The sequence below is a fragment of the Rattus rattus genome, chromosome X, assembly GCF_011064425.1.
Source record: "Rattus rattus isolate New Zealand chromosome X, Rrattus_CSIRO_v1, whole genome shotgun sequence".
Lineage (NCBI taxonomy): Eukaryota > Metazoa > Chordata > Mammalia > Rodentia > Muridae > Rattus > Rattus rattus.
The window spans coordinates 92,372,811-92,392,410 of record NC_046172.1 but is presented as its reverse complement, the minus strand read 5'-3'; the positions used below and the strand labels follow the sequence as shown (position 1 = coordinate 92,392,410).

At 37.1% G+C, this 19,600-nt stretch overlaps 2 protein-coding genes across 2 annotated transcripts in view; both read left to right on the top strand.

Annotated features, from left to right (window-relative positions):
• LOC116888646 (collagen alpha-5(IV) chain-like) overlaps nucleotides 1-19,600 on the top strand; it is a 760,537-nt gene that overhangs the window by 71,745 nt on the left and 669,192 nt on the right. The window lies entirely within an intron of this gene.
• Tbc1d8b (TBC1 domain family member 8B) overlaps nucleotides 1-19,600 on the top strand; it is a 77,623-nt gene that overhangs the window by 4,324 nt on the left and 53,699 nt on the right. The window contains exon 2 of the mRNA XM_032889938.1: nucleotides 12,574-12,684. Within this exon, the coding sequence (XP_032745829.1) occupies nucleotides 12,574-12,684 (111 nt within the window). The remainder of the gene's footprint in view (nucleotides 1-12,573; nucleotides 12,685-19,600) is intronic.

Sequence of the window (19,600 nt, the reverse complement as noted above, 5' to 3'; positions counted from 1 at the left end):
GTGCACATACATACATGCAGGAAAAACACTCACACACATAGAAATAAATAAATTTAAAAAATTCTTGGAACAAGAAAAAAGTAGTCTTGTAGGCTTTGAGAAATAAAATGATCAGTGTTATGAGTTTTCTAGCTTTTAAAATGAATATGCTTTTCTGTTTAGCACTGTAAATCTACATGTCTCTCCCCAAACCCTTTGCATATAGTCTGTATAATTATGACTTTAATTTAATTCTTTTTTTTTTAACTTGAGTATTTCTTATATACATTTCGAGTGTTATTCCTTTTCCCGGTTTCCGGGCAAACATCCCCCTCCCCCCTCCCCTTCCTTATTGGTGTTCCCCCTCCCCCCCCCCCCCCATTGCCGCCCTCTCCCCAACAGTCTAGTTCACTGGGGGTTCAGTCTTAGCAGGACCCAGGGCTTCCCCTTCACTGGTGCTCTTACTAGGATATTCATTGCTGCCTATGAGGTCAGAGTCCAGGGTCAGTCCATGTATAGTCTTTAGGTAGTGGCTTAGTCCCTGGAAGCTCTTGTTGATTGGCATTGTTGTACATAAGGGGTCTCGAGCCCCTTCAAGCTCTTCCAGTTCTTTCTCTGATTCCTTCAACGGGGGTCCCGTTCTCAGTTCAGTGGTTTGCTGCTGGCATTCGCCTCTGTATTTGCTGTATTCTGGCTGTGTCTCTCAGGATCGATCTACATCTGGCTCCTGTTGGTCTGCACTTCTTTGCTTCATCCATCTTGTCTAATTGGGTGGCTGTATATGTATGGGCCACATGTGAGGCAGGCTCTGAATGGGTGTCCCTTCAGTCTCTGTTTTAATCTTTGCCTCTCTCTTCCCTGCCAAGGGTATTCTTGTTCCCCTTTTAAAGAAGGAGTGAAGCTTTAATTTAATTCTTAAGGGCTGCAGGTTCATGGCCCTAAGGTGCATAGGAGCAAACTTTCCAGTCTGTGCTGCAAAGGAAGGGACCCTAGGGGCAGTAAGGGAAAGGAAAATGGTGAGACACATAATCAACAAGTACCTAACACAGCATAAGACTTATAGATAGGCAGTCAATAATCCTTCCTTTTATCAGGAAAACAAAATGACTGAACTTATCATCTTCATTTCTCAAAACTTCAACCTGGCCTTTCATATTTAAAGAGGTATTAAAGATATTATATACCTTTGGAATGGATATAGATATAGATAACACACACACACACACACACACACACACACACACACACACACACACACGAACAACCACTGCTCTTAACCTCTGAATTTTTGCTTCAATAATGCAGCTTTAAACCAGCATTCATATTGTGCAAATGCACCATCCAGTAATTGCACATCTTTCATTAACCCTGCTTCTTCTTTTACCTATTTTGATTCTTTAATATGTGTTTGGTACATTTGAAGTTGTCAATTTTTTTTTTACAAATAAAGGCTTAGCTTACTCATCTGTGAATTGAAGATAACATTGTCTTCTCTATCTCAGGTGACTATAGTGTAGGTCAAATGAGTTTTGAAGCCATTTCTCAGTACCCACATGGCAGTACCCAAATGTGACAAACATTTCGTATTAAATGCTATTTTAGGGCTCAAAAGACCAAAGAAATCAGTCTCAGTCTTCTTCTTCTCTTCCTCTCTTCCCAAGTTTCCCCGTAATCCCTAACCATTTTCCCTAATAATAATTATTTTCCATGTTGTATATAGAAATTGATTTGAAGGAATAATATTGAATATGTCCAACATAATGATAACACTGCAAGAGCAAAATAGTGATAAACACTAGAGAATATTATGGTGCTGATTATGCATTCTGTTGTTTGTAATCAGAATAATTTAAAAGAATTACAATAATTTATCATGACCAAGTTTTGTTTGAGCTATGATTGCTCTAAACCCAGAAGTCCCCAAGTAGTACTTTTATAGATCTAAGTATCACAGTATATATATAATTTTGGATCCCCTATTATTATTTTTAAAGCATAATTCTTGAAGAAGGAATAACACTTCAGCTGATGAACTCTGCTTATGGACAGTTCAGGAAGGGCTATGGGTATAAAGTAAGCTGAAAATAATAAATGCATTTTGATATTTATCATATTGTTGTAATAATGGTGGTTACATGGGCTTTGTGTTGCCTTTTTGTTAAGAAATTTGCCGTTTGCATTTTTTGATACTGCTATGTAAGTACAAAAGATAATGCAAAATCATAAATGTGATGATAGATGTATTTGCTGAACAAGTATTTACTAAATGCCTTCTAACAATCAAGGATTGGTTTGCTTGTTTTTAATTGTATGTGTATATATGTTTTGACTGCGTGTATTCATGTAGAGTATGTTGTGCCTATGGAGGCCAGAAGAAGGCATTGGGTCCCATGGAACTATAGTTACAAACAGTTGTGAGCCACCAGGTAGGTGCTGGGAATCATACCCAAGTCTTCTGCAAGAGTAGCCAGTGCTCTTAACCACTGAGCCATCTCTCCAGCCTCCAAGAACTGTTTTTAATTGCTGAAGATAAAGCATTCCCTAAAACAAAATTCTTTTTCGTGGGGTCTCATTCAAACTGAGAGCAGTAAATAGTCAAATCCTGTGTGATATGAGTGGAGATGATAAGCAATATGAAGAATAAAGTAAGATGTTCTGATAAACAAGGAAGGGGTTCATATTTTAGATAAGTTGATCTATACAGAGACTGAAGGGATTTAGAACGTATAAGCCAATTGTATCTAGTAACAGAATCAAATGTAATAATTCCTAGGATAATTTTACTGTGCTCTGATACAGCGAAATGGGGTGGTAACTGGTCATTGTTACTGATTTTGGTTAATAGAAGAGGCATGATTCCTACAAAATTTGCAGTCTTCTAGAGTAGTTGACAAACAAGTAAACAAATATTTTATTGATAGGATAGTCAGTAATTCAGTCTGTTGACTTATTTAATTTATGAATAAATGAATATTGGAAACCTCCAGTCCAATTTCTATACCTAGATCTGATATAATTTATATTTAGCAGAGGTTCTATAAAATGAAAAAAAGTTTGCCTAAAATCAGTGATAAATAACAGTAGCTGGAATACTTGTGGCAGAATTCCAGTGTGGCATCTGTGAAGCTTTTTGCTAAAATCCAATTTGGATCATTTTTTAATTAAATCGTTTGTCTATAAGCACTATCAATATCTGGGAGACTGTTTGCTAGGGAGAAGGGAAAAGGATATTCTAACAGAGGAATGATATTATAAAGCAAAACATAGCAGTTGTTGGGGACAGAATAATATTCCAGATGCATTTATTTGGAATTGGAAACATGGGACTCAAGATATGATGCTGTTAATAACTATATAAAGGCTGTTGGAAAAGAATATCTTCATCTATAGCAGAGGAAAAACTGAAACAGTGAATTAAAGAGACTTAAAAATTGACATTTAATTTGTCTTTGATGATATTTCAATTTAATGTATATGGTCTTGTTTTTCTCTTCCTTATATAGGGTAAAGGAGTAAAGTTTTGTAGCAATGGATAATAACAATTTCTGGGTTTTATTATCTTTGTTTTCTTCTTATTTTAAATGAACCAAAGTGTTTTTAAAATGCTCAAGGATGACAAATAGGACCGAGAAAAGAATTATTTTTTATTAACTGTTTTCCAAAGCTCTTAGTGTAAAATTGGCAGCTTTCAAAATGCCATGTGGCCATTGGGTTATTTGAAAAGAAGCACTCACAGTTCTGTTTGAAGGGTTTAGATCTGGGAGCAAAATAATAGAACCAGGAAAATCTATTACCTCTGTTGAAAACACTTTTCTATTATTTGAATATGTTTCTTACTAAGTGCATTGGCAGTTTACTAATTAGTTTTCTCATTAACATTTAATGAGGCTGACATTATAAAAAATTCAAGAAAGGTGTGCTGGTTACACTTTGTAAGCCTGACAGCTTATGATTAAAGAATCAGTTGTAGGGTTACAACAATCATTACTATGGACAGAATTTATAATCAAATATTTTATAGAGACTAGAAATGAATCCTATTGGTAATTGGAAAGTTCATATACATTGTTCTTCTGCAGCTAGAATGGTGTTGTCTTACACAGTGCCCTCATTCTACTTTTTAAACAGAGCTGCTTTAAAAAATAAAAAAATAAACAAATCTGCTTGGCAAAGAAAAGTACACACAATTTTGCATACTAAACTAGCATATTGGTAATGAACACACTATAGTTTGCTTTTCTGTTGCTTTGATAGAACACTAGTAAAAACCAACATGGGCAGGAAAAGGTTTATTTCATCTTATATGTTACATCCCATTATCTGGGAAGGCCAAAGCATGAACCTAAGGCAGGAGCTTGAAACAGAAACTAGGAAGAAGCACTGCTTACTGCTTGCTTCCAGACTCTTACCTTTCTTAGATAGCCATGGTCCATGTGCCTGAGGACAGTACCACTCACAGTGCTCTGGGTACTTGTACATTGAATAGCAATAAAAAAAATGCCCCACAGATGTTCTTAGAGGCTGATTGGATGGAGGCAGTTCCTCTATTGATGTTCTTCCTTCCGAGATATGTCAAATTGATGGCTAGCATTAGCCATCAAAAGTACCATCTTCAACCAGTAGCTGTTTCAATGACCATTCCTTTAACAGTCAAGTCTTTTTTTAAAATTACACATTTTTTCCTTTTTTATTGGATATATTTTATTTACATTTCAAATGTTATTCCTTTTCCCAGTTTCCCATCCTTCCCCCTCCCCCTTCTTCTATGAGGGTGTTCTCCTTCTCCAACTACCCTCTCTTCCTACCTCCCTGCCCTGATATTCTGCTACACTGGGGAGGTCCACTTATGCAGCTGGAACCATGGGTCTGTCCATGTGTACTCTTTGGATGGTGGTTTAGTCTCTGGGAGCTCTGGTTGGTTGGTATTGTTCTTATGGGGTTGCAAGCCCCTTCAGCTCCTTCAATCCTTTCTCTAACTCCTCCAACAGGGACCCTGTTCTCAGTTCAATGGTTGGCTGCTAGCATTCACCTCTGTATTTGTCATGCTCTGGCAGAGCCTCTCAGGAGACAGCTATATCAGGCTCCTGTCAGCATGCATTTGGCATCAGCAATATTGTCTAGGTTTGGTGGCTGTATATAAATGGGCTATATACTCAAGTGGGACAGGCTCTGAATGGCCATTTCTTCAGGCTCTGCTCCAAACGTTGCCTCCATATCCCTTCCTATGAATATTTTTTTCCCAGTTTTAAGAAGGACTGAAGCATCCGCACTTTGGTCATCCTTCTTCTGGAGCTTCAATGTGGTCTAGAGTGAATTATATCTTGAGTAATTCAAGCTTTGGGGCTAATATCCACTTATCAGTGAGTGTATACCATGTATGTTTTTTTGGAATTGGGTTACCTCACTCAGGATGATATTTTCCAGTTCCATCCATTTGCCTATGAATTTCATAAAGTCATTGTTTTTGATAGCTGAGTAGTAATCCATTGTGTATATTTTCCACATTTTCTGTATCCATTCCTCTGTTGAAGGGCATCTGGGTTCTTTCCAGCTTCTGGCTATTATAAATAAGGCTGCTATGAACATAGTGGAGCATGTGTCTTTGTTATATGTTGGGGCATCTTTTGGGTATATGCCCAAGAGAGGTATAGCTGGGTCCTCAAGTAGTGCAATGTCCAATTTTCTGAGGAAACTCCAGACTGATTTTACCAGCTTACAATCCCACCTACAATGGAAGAGTGTTCCTCTTTGTCCACATCCTCGCCAGTATCTGTTGTCGCTGGAGTTTTTGATCTTAGCCATTCTGACTGGTGTGAGGTGGAATCTCAGGGTTGTTTTAATTTGCATTTCCCTGATGACTAAGGATGTTGAACATTTCTTTAGGTCCTTCTCAACCATTCAATATTCCTCAGCTGAGAATTCTTTATTTAGCTCTCTACCCCATTTTTTAATAGTGTTATTTGAGTCTCTAGAGTCCAACTTCTTGAGATCTTTGTATGTTTTGGATTTTAGCCCTCTATCGGATGTAGGATTGGTAAAGACCTTTTTTCAATCTGTTGGTTGCCATTTTGTAATAGTCAAGTCTTTATAATTCCTTTCTTATCACAATCATTGCTCCAATACAGAAAAAGGCATTCATTTCACATTTGCAATTGTCTAAGATTTTGTTTACTCTGATGTTGTGTATATGTTTATGTATTGGACAAGAAGACAAGTGGAAGTCAGTTCTCTTCTTCACCATATGGGTCTCTTAGGGATCAAACTCAGATAGGCAAATTTGACAGCAAGTACACTAACCCAATGAGACATCATAGATCCGTGTTCTTAACACTGGCTGCCTGTTACATTTGATTGAGGAAATTTGGGGGTTACTAAATGATATTGCTGTATTTATGGAGAAATTGATGTCTTGTATTTAACTTAAAATATTTCTGGAAACAAGACTAAGTAAAAGTGTTGGTAATTATTGAATCTATATTGTGGATACATAGAAGTTATGCTATGTTTTAAGTAAAGAAAAATGGCATTATAATATCTTAGGACAGATCAATTAAATCATAATCCTTGGACTTACGTTTTAAAACTTGTCTAAGTGACTCAGATTTGTCCTTTGGGTTGAGAATCATTATCACGGAATATAAAAAGGAAAAATCAAGATTCAGAAAGATCTGGATGGTTTGGAGTGCTTAGTTTTGATTGGCAGTGATATATAACCAATCCAAAGTGCAAAGTGCGAAACAGTCAGAGACCACTGCAGAAGAGGGGGTGGGATGGTTTTAAGAGCCAGAGGAACAAGGAGTTTGTAGCTTCTAGAAACGTGAGGAGCTGTACCTCTGAAGTCTCACCAACAATGCTACCTAAGCATCAGGTGAACAAAGACAGCAGCAGACATGGCCGAGTGGATGGATCTTTGTGGTCTTTACAAAGTCTTAACTCTGCACAAAGAACTACGGGCAATTAAAAACTACCGAGAGTGGGAGAAACAGTCTTTCCTGGGGAAAAGCATACCAATTGGTTATAGAATACCAAAGGGTCAGCCCTGAACACACATTACAAATGACATTATACAAAATGTATCTAGTAACATATACAAAGGTAACAGCAGTTAAAGAAAACGAGGCTGTGACTTTGAAAGAGAGCAAGGGGATGTATGTGGGAAGTGTTGGAAGGAAGAAAGGGAAGGGGAAATGATATAATTACACATTATAATCTCAACACCTTATCTGGTATTCAGGTGGTTTTATTTTGACTTGTTTTGGAGATGAGTGTCAGGTAACCCAACTTTTGTCTTAAACTTGCTGTGTAGCAGAGGATGACCTTGAACCTATGACTTTCCTAGCTCCATCTCCAAAGTGTTGGGATTATAGAAAGGAAACACTATATCTGCTTTAGAGTCTAGTTTGAGTGACACTTTTACCACTATAGCCACGATAGACTATGTAGTAGGTGGAACTAACTGCAAAATGAAAACTAAATGACCCTTGAAATTATAGGTACTGACAATATCATTAAACAAAGCAGTCATTCTGCACACAGAGCTTTGTTTACAGATCATAAACCCAAATAACAGGCCCTGACTATAACCTTTAGGAATATAATTCCTTCTTTATTTTGGAAATAGGAAGCCTTAGAGAAGTAAGGACAAGGGATACTGAGAGGAGGTAAATGTACTAAAGGCTAGATTATATGACTAGTCAGGATATTTTTTCATCTCTGAAGTCTGTGGTTCTTTATCCAGACAAAAGGATTGGCTTGTGGATGGTAATTATTGTTCATAAAAAAACTGCCTTTTAAAATAACATCATGTATCTTAGCATTTTTGTAATCTTACTGTGTGACATTTAATAAAAATACATTTCACACTAATTAATGTACTTATTATGTCCTTAAGAAGGTGGGTGTAACTTATTTTTCCAGGATGCTACCAAAATCCATGGACATTCTAGAATATTGGTTGATGTCTTAGTTATCATCACTCAAAGGATAATTTGAGTATGTTTTCAAATTTCTGATTCTACCATGCAGCTGATAGTGTCTAGTCTCTTTTGAATTTATGGTAGTTACAAAGGTTTCCCATGAGTAGGCTGATCCATGACATTCAGTGTTCAGGCAGTCAGATGATGAACCTTTATGTAATATGGAAAAACAACCCATTGTTGTTTGCTTATTTTCTTGTACTTTTCGAACTCAGACATTGGCACACATTAATTCCTGCATGACTTGCAGGGACTTGATGATGATTACACCTTAATGAGCTGAAAGAGTTCCCCCAAGTGACTAGAAATGTATTCGAGTGCTAGCTTCCAAATTACTTGTTGCATAGTTTTATATTATCTACCTAATTTCATGCACTTATAAAATCTTACAATTTCCTTTTATATTATGTAAGACATAATGTTGTCAACACAGCTGTTTCCCCACCCCACCCCCATTAGTAATAACCTTTCTTGTCAGTGGTTTTGACCACTTTGTCCCTAGTGTCACAACCTATGAGAGGACTGTTGTGTCATTTAGAAATGCTTTTGTGTCCTCTTCCTGTTTGTCCTCTGCCTCCTGGGACATCAACACTGCCAATGTTCTTTCTCCCAACTTTTACCCATTTATTTCTCACCAGTTCTTCTAATATTATCTTTTATAATGTGTGCAAAAAAGGAGAAATAACAATTGAGCTAGTTTTATTAAAAATCTCATAAATAAATAAATAGCTTTCCTTGCAACTATACATTTTTCTTTTCCCCAAACCTTGTTTAAAATTAAATTCTTGGAGGATAAGTGTCAAGTAAACTAGCAGCCCAACTGCCCTGTTGTAAAGAAATATTTTTTTCCCTTTGAGATAGGACACAGAGCTCAGGCCGACCTCCAACTTGATATGTAACCAAAGCTGGCTTTGAATGCCTGATTTTCCTAAGTGATGAGATTCCAGTATAATTTCAGAGGTCTTAATTTCTCTATCTAGACAACTTTCTCAATCCGTTATATGTATTTATACACACACATACAAATTGATTTTCAGTCCATCTCCTTTGATTGTCTTTTGCTACTTACCATTTTGTCTTTTGAATATGTTCACTATCCTGCCTTCGAATTGAGACCATTCTTCCTTTCTTCATCTCCTGGGTGATTTGGTTCACATTACTCTGAGAAGACCTTCTGCATATGTTCAGCTCCTCTTTCCTTATCCTTGACCAAATGCCCAACTTCTTATAGGTACTACGTTGATGCTTCATTATCTTTCTTTGTTCACTGAACTCCTCTGTTTCTTTCCTCACCAGTTGAAGCATTATTATTTCCTCTGTCTCATTCCAGTTGTCTCTTATCCAATACCTCCTCTTAAATAGTATCTGTCTAGATTTTCTGATCCATGATTCTTCAATAAAATATTCAATTCATAACTTACTTTTTTACACAACAGCAATATATTTATTTATTTTTCTCTCTTTTTTTAAAAAAAATCCACATTTTTATTAAATATTTTCTTTATTTACATTTCAAATGTTATCCCTTTGTGGTTTCCCTTCCATAAACCCCCTATCCCATCCCCACATCCCTTGCTTCCATGAGGGTGCTCCCTTACCCACGTACCCTTCCTGCCTCAACACCCTGGCATTTCCCCTACACTGGAGCATTGAATCTTCATAGGTCCAAGGGCCTCTCCTCCCACTGATGCCCGACAAGGCATCCTCTTTTATGGTACTGAAGATCAAACTCTAGGGTCTCATGCATGCCAGCAGCCACTCTGCCATCAACTATGTTCCCAGGCCACACCGTAACTTTTGACTGAGTCAGATTTATTTCTTTATAACCTACATGCTGCCATTGCAGAAGTCTTTTTAAAATCTTGTCATTTCCATATGTAAGGGATGAATGACCTGCCACTATGGAGTATGGAGTGGGGAAGCAAAGCCACTGTACAATTTAAATAGGCTGCATTCAGGGCTACTACAGGGGACAGCCTAATTTGAAGCATGTCAATAGGTGGAATTGTCTCATTTTATTTTTTTTTTACTTTGTTTATTTGAAGAATTTTTCCTTTACTTTAGAGACTACAATTGCATCGTTTTCCTCTTCCTTTTCTTCTTTCCATACCTTCCCACGTAGCCCTCCTTGCTTTCTTTCCAATCCATGGGCTCTTGTTCAATAACTAGTTTTTATATATTCCTATATCTAACCTGCTCAGTTTGTATAATATTATTTGTATGCATGTTTTCAGGGCCTGGGTGCACTGGTGCCATGCATCCTTCCATTGAAGATTTATGTACAATATATTTGATCATACTTTTTTCTCCAACACCTCCCAGACCCTACCTACCTAAGTCCATGTGTTCTCTCTCTCTCTCTCTCTCTCTCTCTCTCTCTCTCTCCATCCCTATCTCTCTCCCTCCTCTATCCCCCCATTCCTTTCCCATCCCTCCCACACCACACACACACACACACACATTACACACACACACACACCCCAAAAGGTCAAAATAAGCAAAAGTTTTTAGAATTCTTTTATCGTATGTGCATGAGTGTTTTTTCCTGCCTGTCTGTATGTGCACCATGTGCATGCCTATGGATAGTTGCGAACCATGTGGTGCTTAGACCTCTGCAAGAACAAGTGCTTTCAACCACAAAGCCATCTCTCCAGCTCCAAGAACTCTTCATTGGGGGATTTTTGCACTATCCAAATCCTTGGTCCTATTACTAACTGACATTATCCTACATTCCTGTCCCTATCCATACTCCTATCTTTTCCACTGAGTCAATTTTACTTTCTTTTATTCTCTATATTTGCCTCCCTTTGTGATTTTGATGATTTCCTGTCCCATATATGCCAGCATACTTACATTTTCATTCAAAGCTAATTTGAAATCTGAACTCATTTCAAGTGGGTAAAAATAGGAAAAGAACTAAAAGCCTGGTTTGTAGTTGTCTTTAATTTTTTTGAAATTATGTATGCAAAGTTAAAAAGAAATGTTCATAGAACAAAAACATCACTCAGCCAACCAATGCTTTTAAAAATATAAAAGTAGATGTATATAGTTGAGCCATTCCATGACATAGTTAAGGCCACACAGTATGCCTCATTGTGATTGGAGTTAAGACACAAACCCAGAGGTAGGTAATACAGTTATTCTCAGGGACCCTATATATATGAGAAACACTTAGAAAGTAGTTGTAATAGCCAACCTAATAAGTAAATACTTAGTTATGCTGTATAGAATTTAGGTATTACAAGTATCCAGAGAAGAGGGAAAATATTATTGCTTGGCATTTCTACTAAAGATTTTATGGGGAAGTGGGTCTTAAAGGAAATACGTAGTTTGGATTAGCTAGACTAGGCTAGAAGAGGTTTGTTAACATTTCTCAGTAAAAAGATAATTGTTCAGCAAAGACCCTAAGGGGAAAATTAACTGGCTATTTAAGAGAACGGAAAATTTTGTTCCAGGAAGTAGTAGGAAATATAATCAGATAATTACAAAGGAACTAATTGAGCAAGATCCTTGAATTCAAAATTGGGGAATTAGGAATTGTTGAAAAGAAAATCATTTTGCCAAACCATCCTCAAAAATGTCAGTTTCCCACTTATTTACATATTTAAAATGTTCTTATATAATACAAAAGAACCAATATTAAATGTTTCTTTGGGTACTGAGCATTGCTCTAAGTCTGCAGCTCTCAACCTGTGGGTTGAGACTCCTTTAGGAGTTGAACAACCCTTTCACAGAGTCACACATAGCAGATATCCTGCTTATCAGATATCTGAATTATAATTCATAACAGCAGTAATTACAGTTGTAAAGTAGCAATGAAATAATTTTATGGCTGGGGGTCATCACAACATGAAGAGCTCACAGCATTAGGAAGGTTGAGAACTGCTCCTCTAAGTAATAGCTCATTTAATCTTTATGATACACTTTGCAGTTGATTCTGTTTTGTTCCCCCTATTTTGCAAATGAGGATATAGAAATGGAAACTACTTTAACATGTTGAAATTGGCATAAGTGACAAATCCAGAATTCAGCTCATCTAGTTGGTCTTGAGTACTAGTTCTACCTCCTCGTCTAATAAAATACACAACCTCATTATAGAACTTTCTAAGAATCTCAAGTACGAGATTTGGACAATTGAGCTTTACATATTTTTATTAAATTATTATTTTCCCAAACACCACTTATATTATTAAGATTTGGTTTTTCTATTCCAAATATATATTCTTTTTTTGTCTGTGTTATGTCTGGGTGGGTGTGGCATGTGTATGTGTGTGCATGTGCTTGGAGTGCTCTAGAGGATACCCATGGATATTGTTCCTTAGGTACCATCTACCTTTTTTTCTCTTTGAATCTTGGTCTTTCATTGGTCTGGGGCTCACCAAGCTGGCTAACCATGAGTTCCAAGGACCCAACTTGTCTCTGCCTCTCCAGTGCTGGGATTGCAAAACATGGGCCATCTTTGCTGGTATCCTCAATTTAGGGTTTGGAGATTGAACTCAGGTTCCTGGTTGAACTATTTCCCTATCTTCCATATATATAAAGTTTATTAATTTGACATGAATTGATAACTATTTCATTTCTTGTAAAGTCTCTAATTTACATTTTTCTCTTACAACAGGTCTTTTGGTTGGGACTCTTGATTCTGTCTTAGACTCTACTGCTAAGGTAGCTCCGTTTCGCATCCTACACCAGACACCAGATTCTCAAGTGTACTTGTCAATTGCATGTGGTAAGTATGGTGGTTTAAAAAGCCCTACAGTTCAAATGCCATCAAGACACTAAGGCAATCATATTAAAACTAGTTGAGCTTCACATTCCAAATTGATGAATTAGTAAGTACTGAAATTAAAATACTTTTACTAAAATTTTAACTAATGAAGATTTTAATCATATTTAAATGTATAAGGTATCTTATATAAAACCCAAACCACCAAATATTGAATGTCACTGTGCACTAAGCACGGTTGCAAGTGCATTGTATATAGAAAGACTGAATATTAAACTGACTTTTATTTTGCAGTCATTTTGAGATTTGGAGGCCAGTTAAATGCAACTATTCTTTGAGAGAATAATAGGACCTGTCTTTAAGAATGATTACAGGTTATTGGGTGATTAAAACTCCATTGATGTGAGAGACCGAAGTATGTGGTCCAGCAGTGCAGATTCTGAGCAACTTTTTGGTTCCTGCTACCTGACTCCTTTTATCAACTCTTTAATTCCTTACCAAACTGCTGGAAAGATTGGATATTCCTCCATTAAATATTGGCATTCTTTATTTTTTAATAACTGAGGTGAGGGAGAACTTTGTTTATGGTATGCCTAAACTTAAAAGGCAGTTCCTGAAAAGTGGAAGCCTGATATTTGAAATGTATTTTTGTTGCCCTACATGCTGTTTCATAAAAGGCATTGTGACCTTTAAAATGCAAAGGAATGATTTACAAGTAGTGCTACATAAACATTCATGGCCAAATTATCTAGATCTTTCCACAGTGTATATTGGTGGTGTGAAAAAGGGATGAGTTTTGCTAATGATGCAGATCAGATTTTTTAAAACTCACAATGGCAGTTTGGTATCTTTTACAATATTAAACAAAACTAAAACCTCACTGTTTCTGGTCTTTTAAAAATTTTATTTCTTTACATATGTATGTACGCATGTATGTATGTATGCATGTATGTATGTATGTATGTATGTATGTATGTATGTATTTTACTTTGCATGCATTGGTGTTTTGCTTATATGCATGTGTAAGGATGTCAGATCCCCTGGAACAGGAGTTGTGGACTGCCTGTGCATCCTGGGAATTGAACCTGGGTCCTCTAGAAGAACAGCTGTTGCTCTTAACTTCTGAGCCATCTCTCCAGCCCCTATTTCAGGCCTTATAAAATATTGAATGACAGATTCCATTTTTCCAAAGTGTGTATTTTTTGGAAAAATGCACATGAATTTGTAGAGCGTTCATATTTGTGAAGATAGAGCATACAATTACATCATTAGGATGTGTGGCTTTATAAGACAGGTTTAAATTTCCTTCAGTCCTGCTGCTGAGTCTTTTCTCTTTGTCTTTTAAATTAGAATCCATCGGAACTAAATGCACATAAGATTAAGAGAATTTTGTAATTTCAGTTCTAAAGGTGGTTGGCCAAAATTGCTTTAAAGGAATGTCCTTTCTACTCTAAAAGAGTTAGAGGTGACTATTCTTGCAAATGAAGCTGATTACACAAATTTAGCTCATATTCATAACATGGATAAAAGTCTAACTGGATTATAGAAAATAAACAAATTTTCAGTGTCAATACAATTTTACTGTGGTCCTCTATATGTATCATGGGAACATTCTAAGCAGTCAAGCTTATTCGTTTTAATGAGATCTGTATAATACACATCTCTAGGAAGACTCTTTTTTCCCCCGTCTTTAATAAATTGGGTATCTCTTATTTATTCAATTGTTACTCCCTTTCCTGGTTTCCAGGTCAACATCCCCCTAACCCCTCTATATGGGTGTTCCCCTCCCCATTCTCCCCCCCATTACTGCCCTCCCCCGAACAATCACGTTCACTGGGGAGTCTACCCTTGACAGGACCAAGGGCTTCCCCTTCCACTAGGCTATTCATTGCTACCTATGAGGGTGGAGCCCAGGGTCAGTCCATGTATAGTCTTTGGGTAGTGGCTTAGTCCCTGGAATCTCTGGTTGGCATTGTTGTTCATATGGGGTCTCAATCCTCTTCTAGCTGTTTCAGTCCTTTCTAAGATTCCTTCAACAGGGGTCCTGTTCTCAGTTCAGTGGTTTTGCTGGCGCTCACCTAGGTATTTGCTGTATTCTGGCTGTGTCTCTCAGGAGAGATCTACATCCGGTTCCTGTCGCCCTGCACTTCTTTGCTTCATCCATCTTGTCTAATTGGGTGGCTGTATATGTATGGGCCACATGTGGGGCAGGCTCTGAATGGGTGTTCCTTCAGCCTCTGTTCTAAACTTTGCCTCCCTATTCCCTCCCAAGGGTATTCTTGTTCCTCTTTTAAAGAAGGAGTGAAGCATCCGCATTTTGGTCATCCTTGAGTTTCATGTATTCTGTGCATCTTGGATAATTCGAGCATTTGGGCTAGTAGCCCCTTATCAATGAGTGCATACCATGTGTGTTTTTCTGACAGGTTACCTCACTCAGGATGATATTTTCCAGTTCAACCATTTGCTCATTTAATTTCATAAAGTCATTGTTTTGATAGCTGAGTAATATTCCATTGTGTAGATGTACCACATTTTCTGTATCCATTCCTCTGTTGAAGGACATCTGGTTCTTTCAGCTCCTTGGCTATTATAAATAAGGCTGCATGAACATAGTGGAGCATGTGTCTTTGTTATATGTTGGGGCATCTTTGTATATGCCCAAGAGAGGTATAGCTGGGTCCTCAGGTAGTTTAATGTCCAATTTTCTGAGGAACCTTCAGACTGATTTCCAGAATGGTTGTACCAGTCTGCAATCCCACCAACAATGGAGGAGTGTTCTCTTTCTCCACATCCTCGCCAGCATCTGCTGTCACTGGAGTTTTTGATCTCAGCCAATCTGACTGGTGTGAGATGGAATTTCAGGGTTGTTTTGATTTGCATTTCCCTTATGACTAAAGATGTTGAACATCTCTTTAGGTGCTTCTCAGCTATTCGACATTCCTCAGCTGTGAATTCTTTGTTTAGCTCTGAACCCCACTTTTTAATAGGGTTATTTGTCTCCCTGCGGTCTAACTTCTTGAGTTCTTTGTATATTTTGGCTATAAGCTCTCTATCTGTTGTAGGATTGGTAAAGATCTTTTCCCAATCTTTTGGTTGCCGTTTTGTCCTAACAAAGGTGTCCTTTGCCTTACAGAAGCTTTGCACTTTTTTTATGAGATCCCATATGTTGATTCTTGATCTTATATGCCATTGGTGTTTTGTTCAGGGAAATTTTCCCCAGTGCCCATGTGTTGAGATTCTTCCTTACTTTTTCTTCTATTAGTTTGAGTGTATCTGGTTTTGATGTGGAGGTCCTTGATCCACTTGGACTTACACTTTGTACAGGGTGATAAGCATGGATTGATCTACATTCTTCTACATGCTGACCTCCAGTTGAACCAGCACCATTTGATGAAAATGCTGTCTTTTTTCCATTGGATGATTTTGGCTCCTTTGTCAAAAATCAAGTGACCATAGTGTGGGTTCATTTCTGAGTCTTCAATTCTATTCCACTGGTCTGTCTGCCTGTGTCTGTACCAATACCATACAGTTTTTATCACTATTGCTCTGTAATACTGCTTGAGTTCAGGGATTGTGATTCCCCGGGAAGTTTCTTTATTGTTGAGGATAGTTTTCGCTTTCCTGGGTGTTTTGTAATTCCAGATGATTTTGCAAATTGTTCTGTCTAACTCTATAAAGAATTGGATTGGAATTTTGATGGGGATTGCATTTAATCTGTACTTTGCTTTTGGTAAAATGGCCATTTTTACTATATTAATCCTGGCAATCCATGAGCATAGGAGATCCTTCATTCTTCTGAGATCTTCTTCAATTTCTTTCTTCAGAGGCTTGAAGTTCTTTTCATACAGATCTTTCACTTGCTTGGTTAAAGTTACACCGAGGTATTTTATATTATTTGGGACTATTATGAAGGGTGTCCTTTCCCTAATTTCTTTCTCAGCTTGTTTCTCTTTTGTGTAGAGAAAGGCTACCGATTTATTTGAGTTAATTTTATACCCAGCCACTTCGCTGAAGGTGTTTATAAGGTTTACTAGTTTTCTGGTAGAACTTTTGGGATCATTTAAATATACTATCATATCATCTGCATATAGTGATGTTTTGAATTCTTCATTTCCAATCTGTATCCCTTTGACATCCTTTTGTTGTCTGATTGCTCTGGCTAGAACTTCAAGAACTATATTGAATAAGTAGGGAGAGAGTGGGCAGCCTTGTCTAGTCCCTGATTTTAGTGGGGTTGCTTCAAGTTTCTCTCCATTTAGTTTGATGTTAGCTACTGGTTTGCTGTATATGGCTTTTACTATGTTTAGGTATGGGCCTTGAATTCCTGATCTTTCCAGGACTTTTATCATGAAGGAGTGTTGAATTTTGTCAAATGCTTTCTCAGCATCTAATGAAATCATCGTGTGGTTTTTATCTTTCAGGTTGTTTATATAGTGGATTACATTGATGGTTTTGCATATATTAAACCATCGCTGCATACCTGGGATGAAGCCTACTTGATCATGATGGATGATTGTTTTGAGGTGTTCTTAGATTCAGTTTGGAAGAATTTTATTGAGTATTTTTGTGTCGATATTCATAAGGGAAATTGGTCTGAAGTTCTATTTCTTTGTTGGGTCTTTGTGTGGTTTAGGTATAAGAGTAATTGTGGCTTCATAGAAGGAATTCGGTAGCGCTCCATTCTGTTTCAATTTTGTGGAATAGTTTGGATAGTATTGGTATGAGGTCTTCTGTGAAGGTCTGATAGAATTCTGCAAGGAACGCATCTGGACCTGGACTCTTTTTTGGTTGAGAGACTTTTAATGACTGCTTCTATTTCTTTAGGAGTTATGGGGTTGTTTAAATGTTTTACCTGTTCCTGATTTTACTTGGGTACTTGGTATCTGTGTAGGAAATTGTCCATTTCCTGCAGATTTTCAAGTTTTGTTGAATATAGGCTTTTGTAGTAGGATCTGATGATTTTTTGAATTTCCTCTGATTCTGTTGTTATGTCTCCCCTTTCATTTCTGATTTTGTTAATTTAGACACACTCTCTGTGTCCTCTGGTTAGTCTGGCTAAGGGTTTATCTATCTTGTTGATTTTCTCAAAGAACCCGCTTTTGGGTCTGTTGATTCTTTGTATAGTCCTTTCTATTTCTACTTGGTTGATTTCAGCTCCGAGTTTGATTATTTCCTGCCTTATACTCCTCCTGGGTATATATGCTTCTTTTTGTTCTAGAGCTTTTAGGTGTGCTGTCAAGCTGCTGATATATGCTCTTTCCTGTTTCTTTCTGCAGGCACTCAGCGCTATGAGTTTTCCTCTTAGCACAGCTTTCATTGTGTCTCATAAGTTTGGGTATGTTGTACCTTCATTTTCATTAAATTCTAAGAAGTCTTTAATTTCTTTCTTTATTTCTTCCTTAACCAGGTTATCATTGAGTAGAGAGCATTGTTCAACTTCCATGTATATGTGGGTGTTCTTCCCTTATTGTTATTGAAGACCAGCTTTAGCCCGTGGTGGTCTGATAGGATGCATGGGATTATTTCTATCTTTCTGTATTTGTTGAGGCCTGTTTTGTGCCCGATTATATGGTCAATTTTGGAGAAAGTACCATGAGGTGGTGAGAAGAAGGTATATCCATTTGTTTTATGATAGAATGTTCTATAAATATCTAAGTCCTTTTTGCTCATAACTTCTGTTAGTCTGTCTATGTCTCTGTTTAATTTCTGTTTCCATGATCTGTCCATTGATGAGAATGGGATGTTGAAATCTCCTACTATTATCATGTGAGGTGCAATATGTGCTTTGAGCTTTAGTAAGGTTTCTTTTATGAATATAGGTGCCCTTGCATTTGGAGCATAGATATTTATGATTGAGAGTTCATCTTAGTGGATTTTTCCTTTAATGAATATGAAGTGTCCTTCCTTGTCTTATATAATGACTCTTGGTTGAAAGTCAATTTTATTTGATATTAGAATTGCAACTCCAGCTTGTTTCTTGGGACCATTTGCTTGGAAATTTTTTTCCAGCCTTTTACTCTGAGGTAGTGTCTGTCTTTTTTTCACTAAGGTGTGTTTCCTGCATGCAGCAAAATGCTGGGTCCTCATCACGTATCCAGTTTGTTAATCTGTGTCTTTTTATTGGGGAATTGAGTCCATTGATGTTGAGAGATATTAAGGAATAGTGATTGTTGCTTCCTGTTACATTCATTTTTTGGAGGTGAGATTATGTTTGTGTGTTTGTCTTCTTTTGTTTTGTTTTGTTTTGTTTTTTTTTGCAAAACAATTAGTTTTCAGTTTTAGGGTGTAGCTTGCCTCCTTATGTTGCTTTACCATTTATTATCCTTTGTAGGCTGGTTTGTAGAAAGATATTGTGTAAATTTGGTTTGTCATGGAATATCTTGTTTCTCCATCTATAATTAATAATTTTGCTGGATACAGTAACCTGGGGCATTTGGTATTCTCTTAAGGTCTGCATGTGAAGCATCTGTCCAGGATCTTCAGCTTTCAGTAGATCTCTGATGAGGGGTCTGAATTGTAATTTTTATATTTCTGCCTTTATATATCTGGGGTTTTTCCCTTTTGCTTAATATTCTTTTTCTTTGTTTTTTTGGTGTTTGACTATTATGTGACGGAGGATTTTCTTTCTGGTCCAATCTATTTGGAGTTCTGGGGTAGCTTCTGTGTTTATGGACATCTCTTTCTTCAGGGGTTAAAGTTTTTTCTATGATTTTGTTGAAGATATTTACTGGTCCTTTGAGTTGGGAGTCTTCTCTTTCTAAACCTATTATCTATGGTATGATTTTCTCATTGTGTTCTGATTTCCTGTATGTTTTGGACCAATAGTTTTGATTTTCCATAATAACTTTGACGAAGTTGTTTGATGATTTGTCTGAAATCTTCTGTCCTGAGATTCTCTCTTCATCTCTCTCATGTTCTG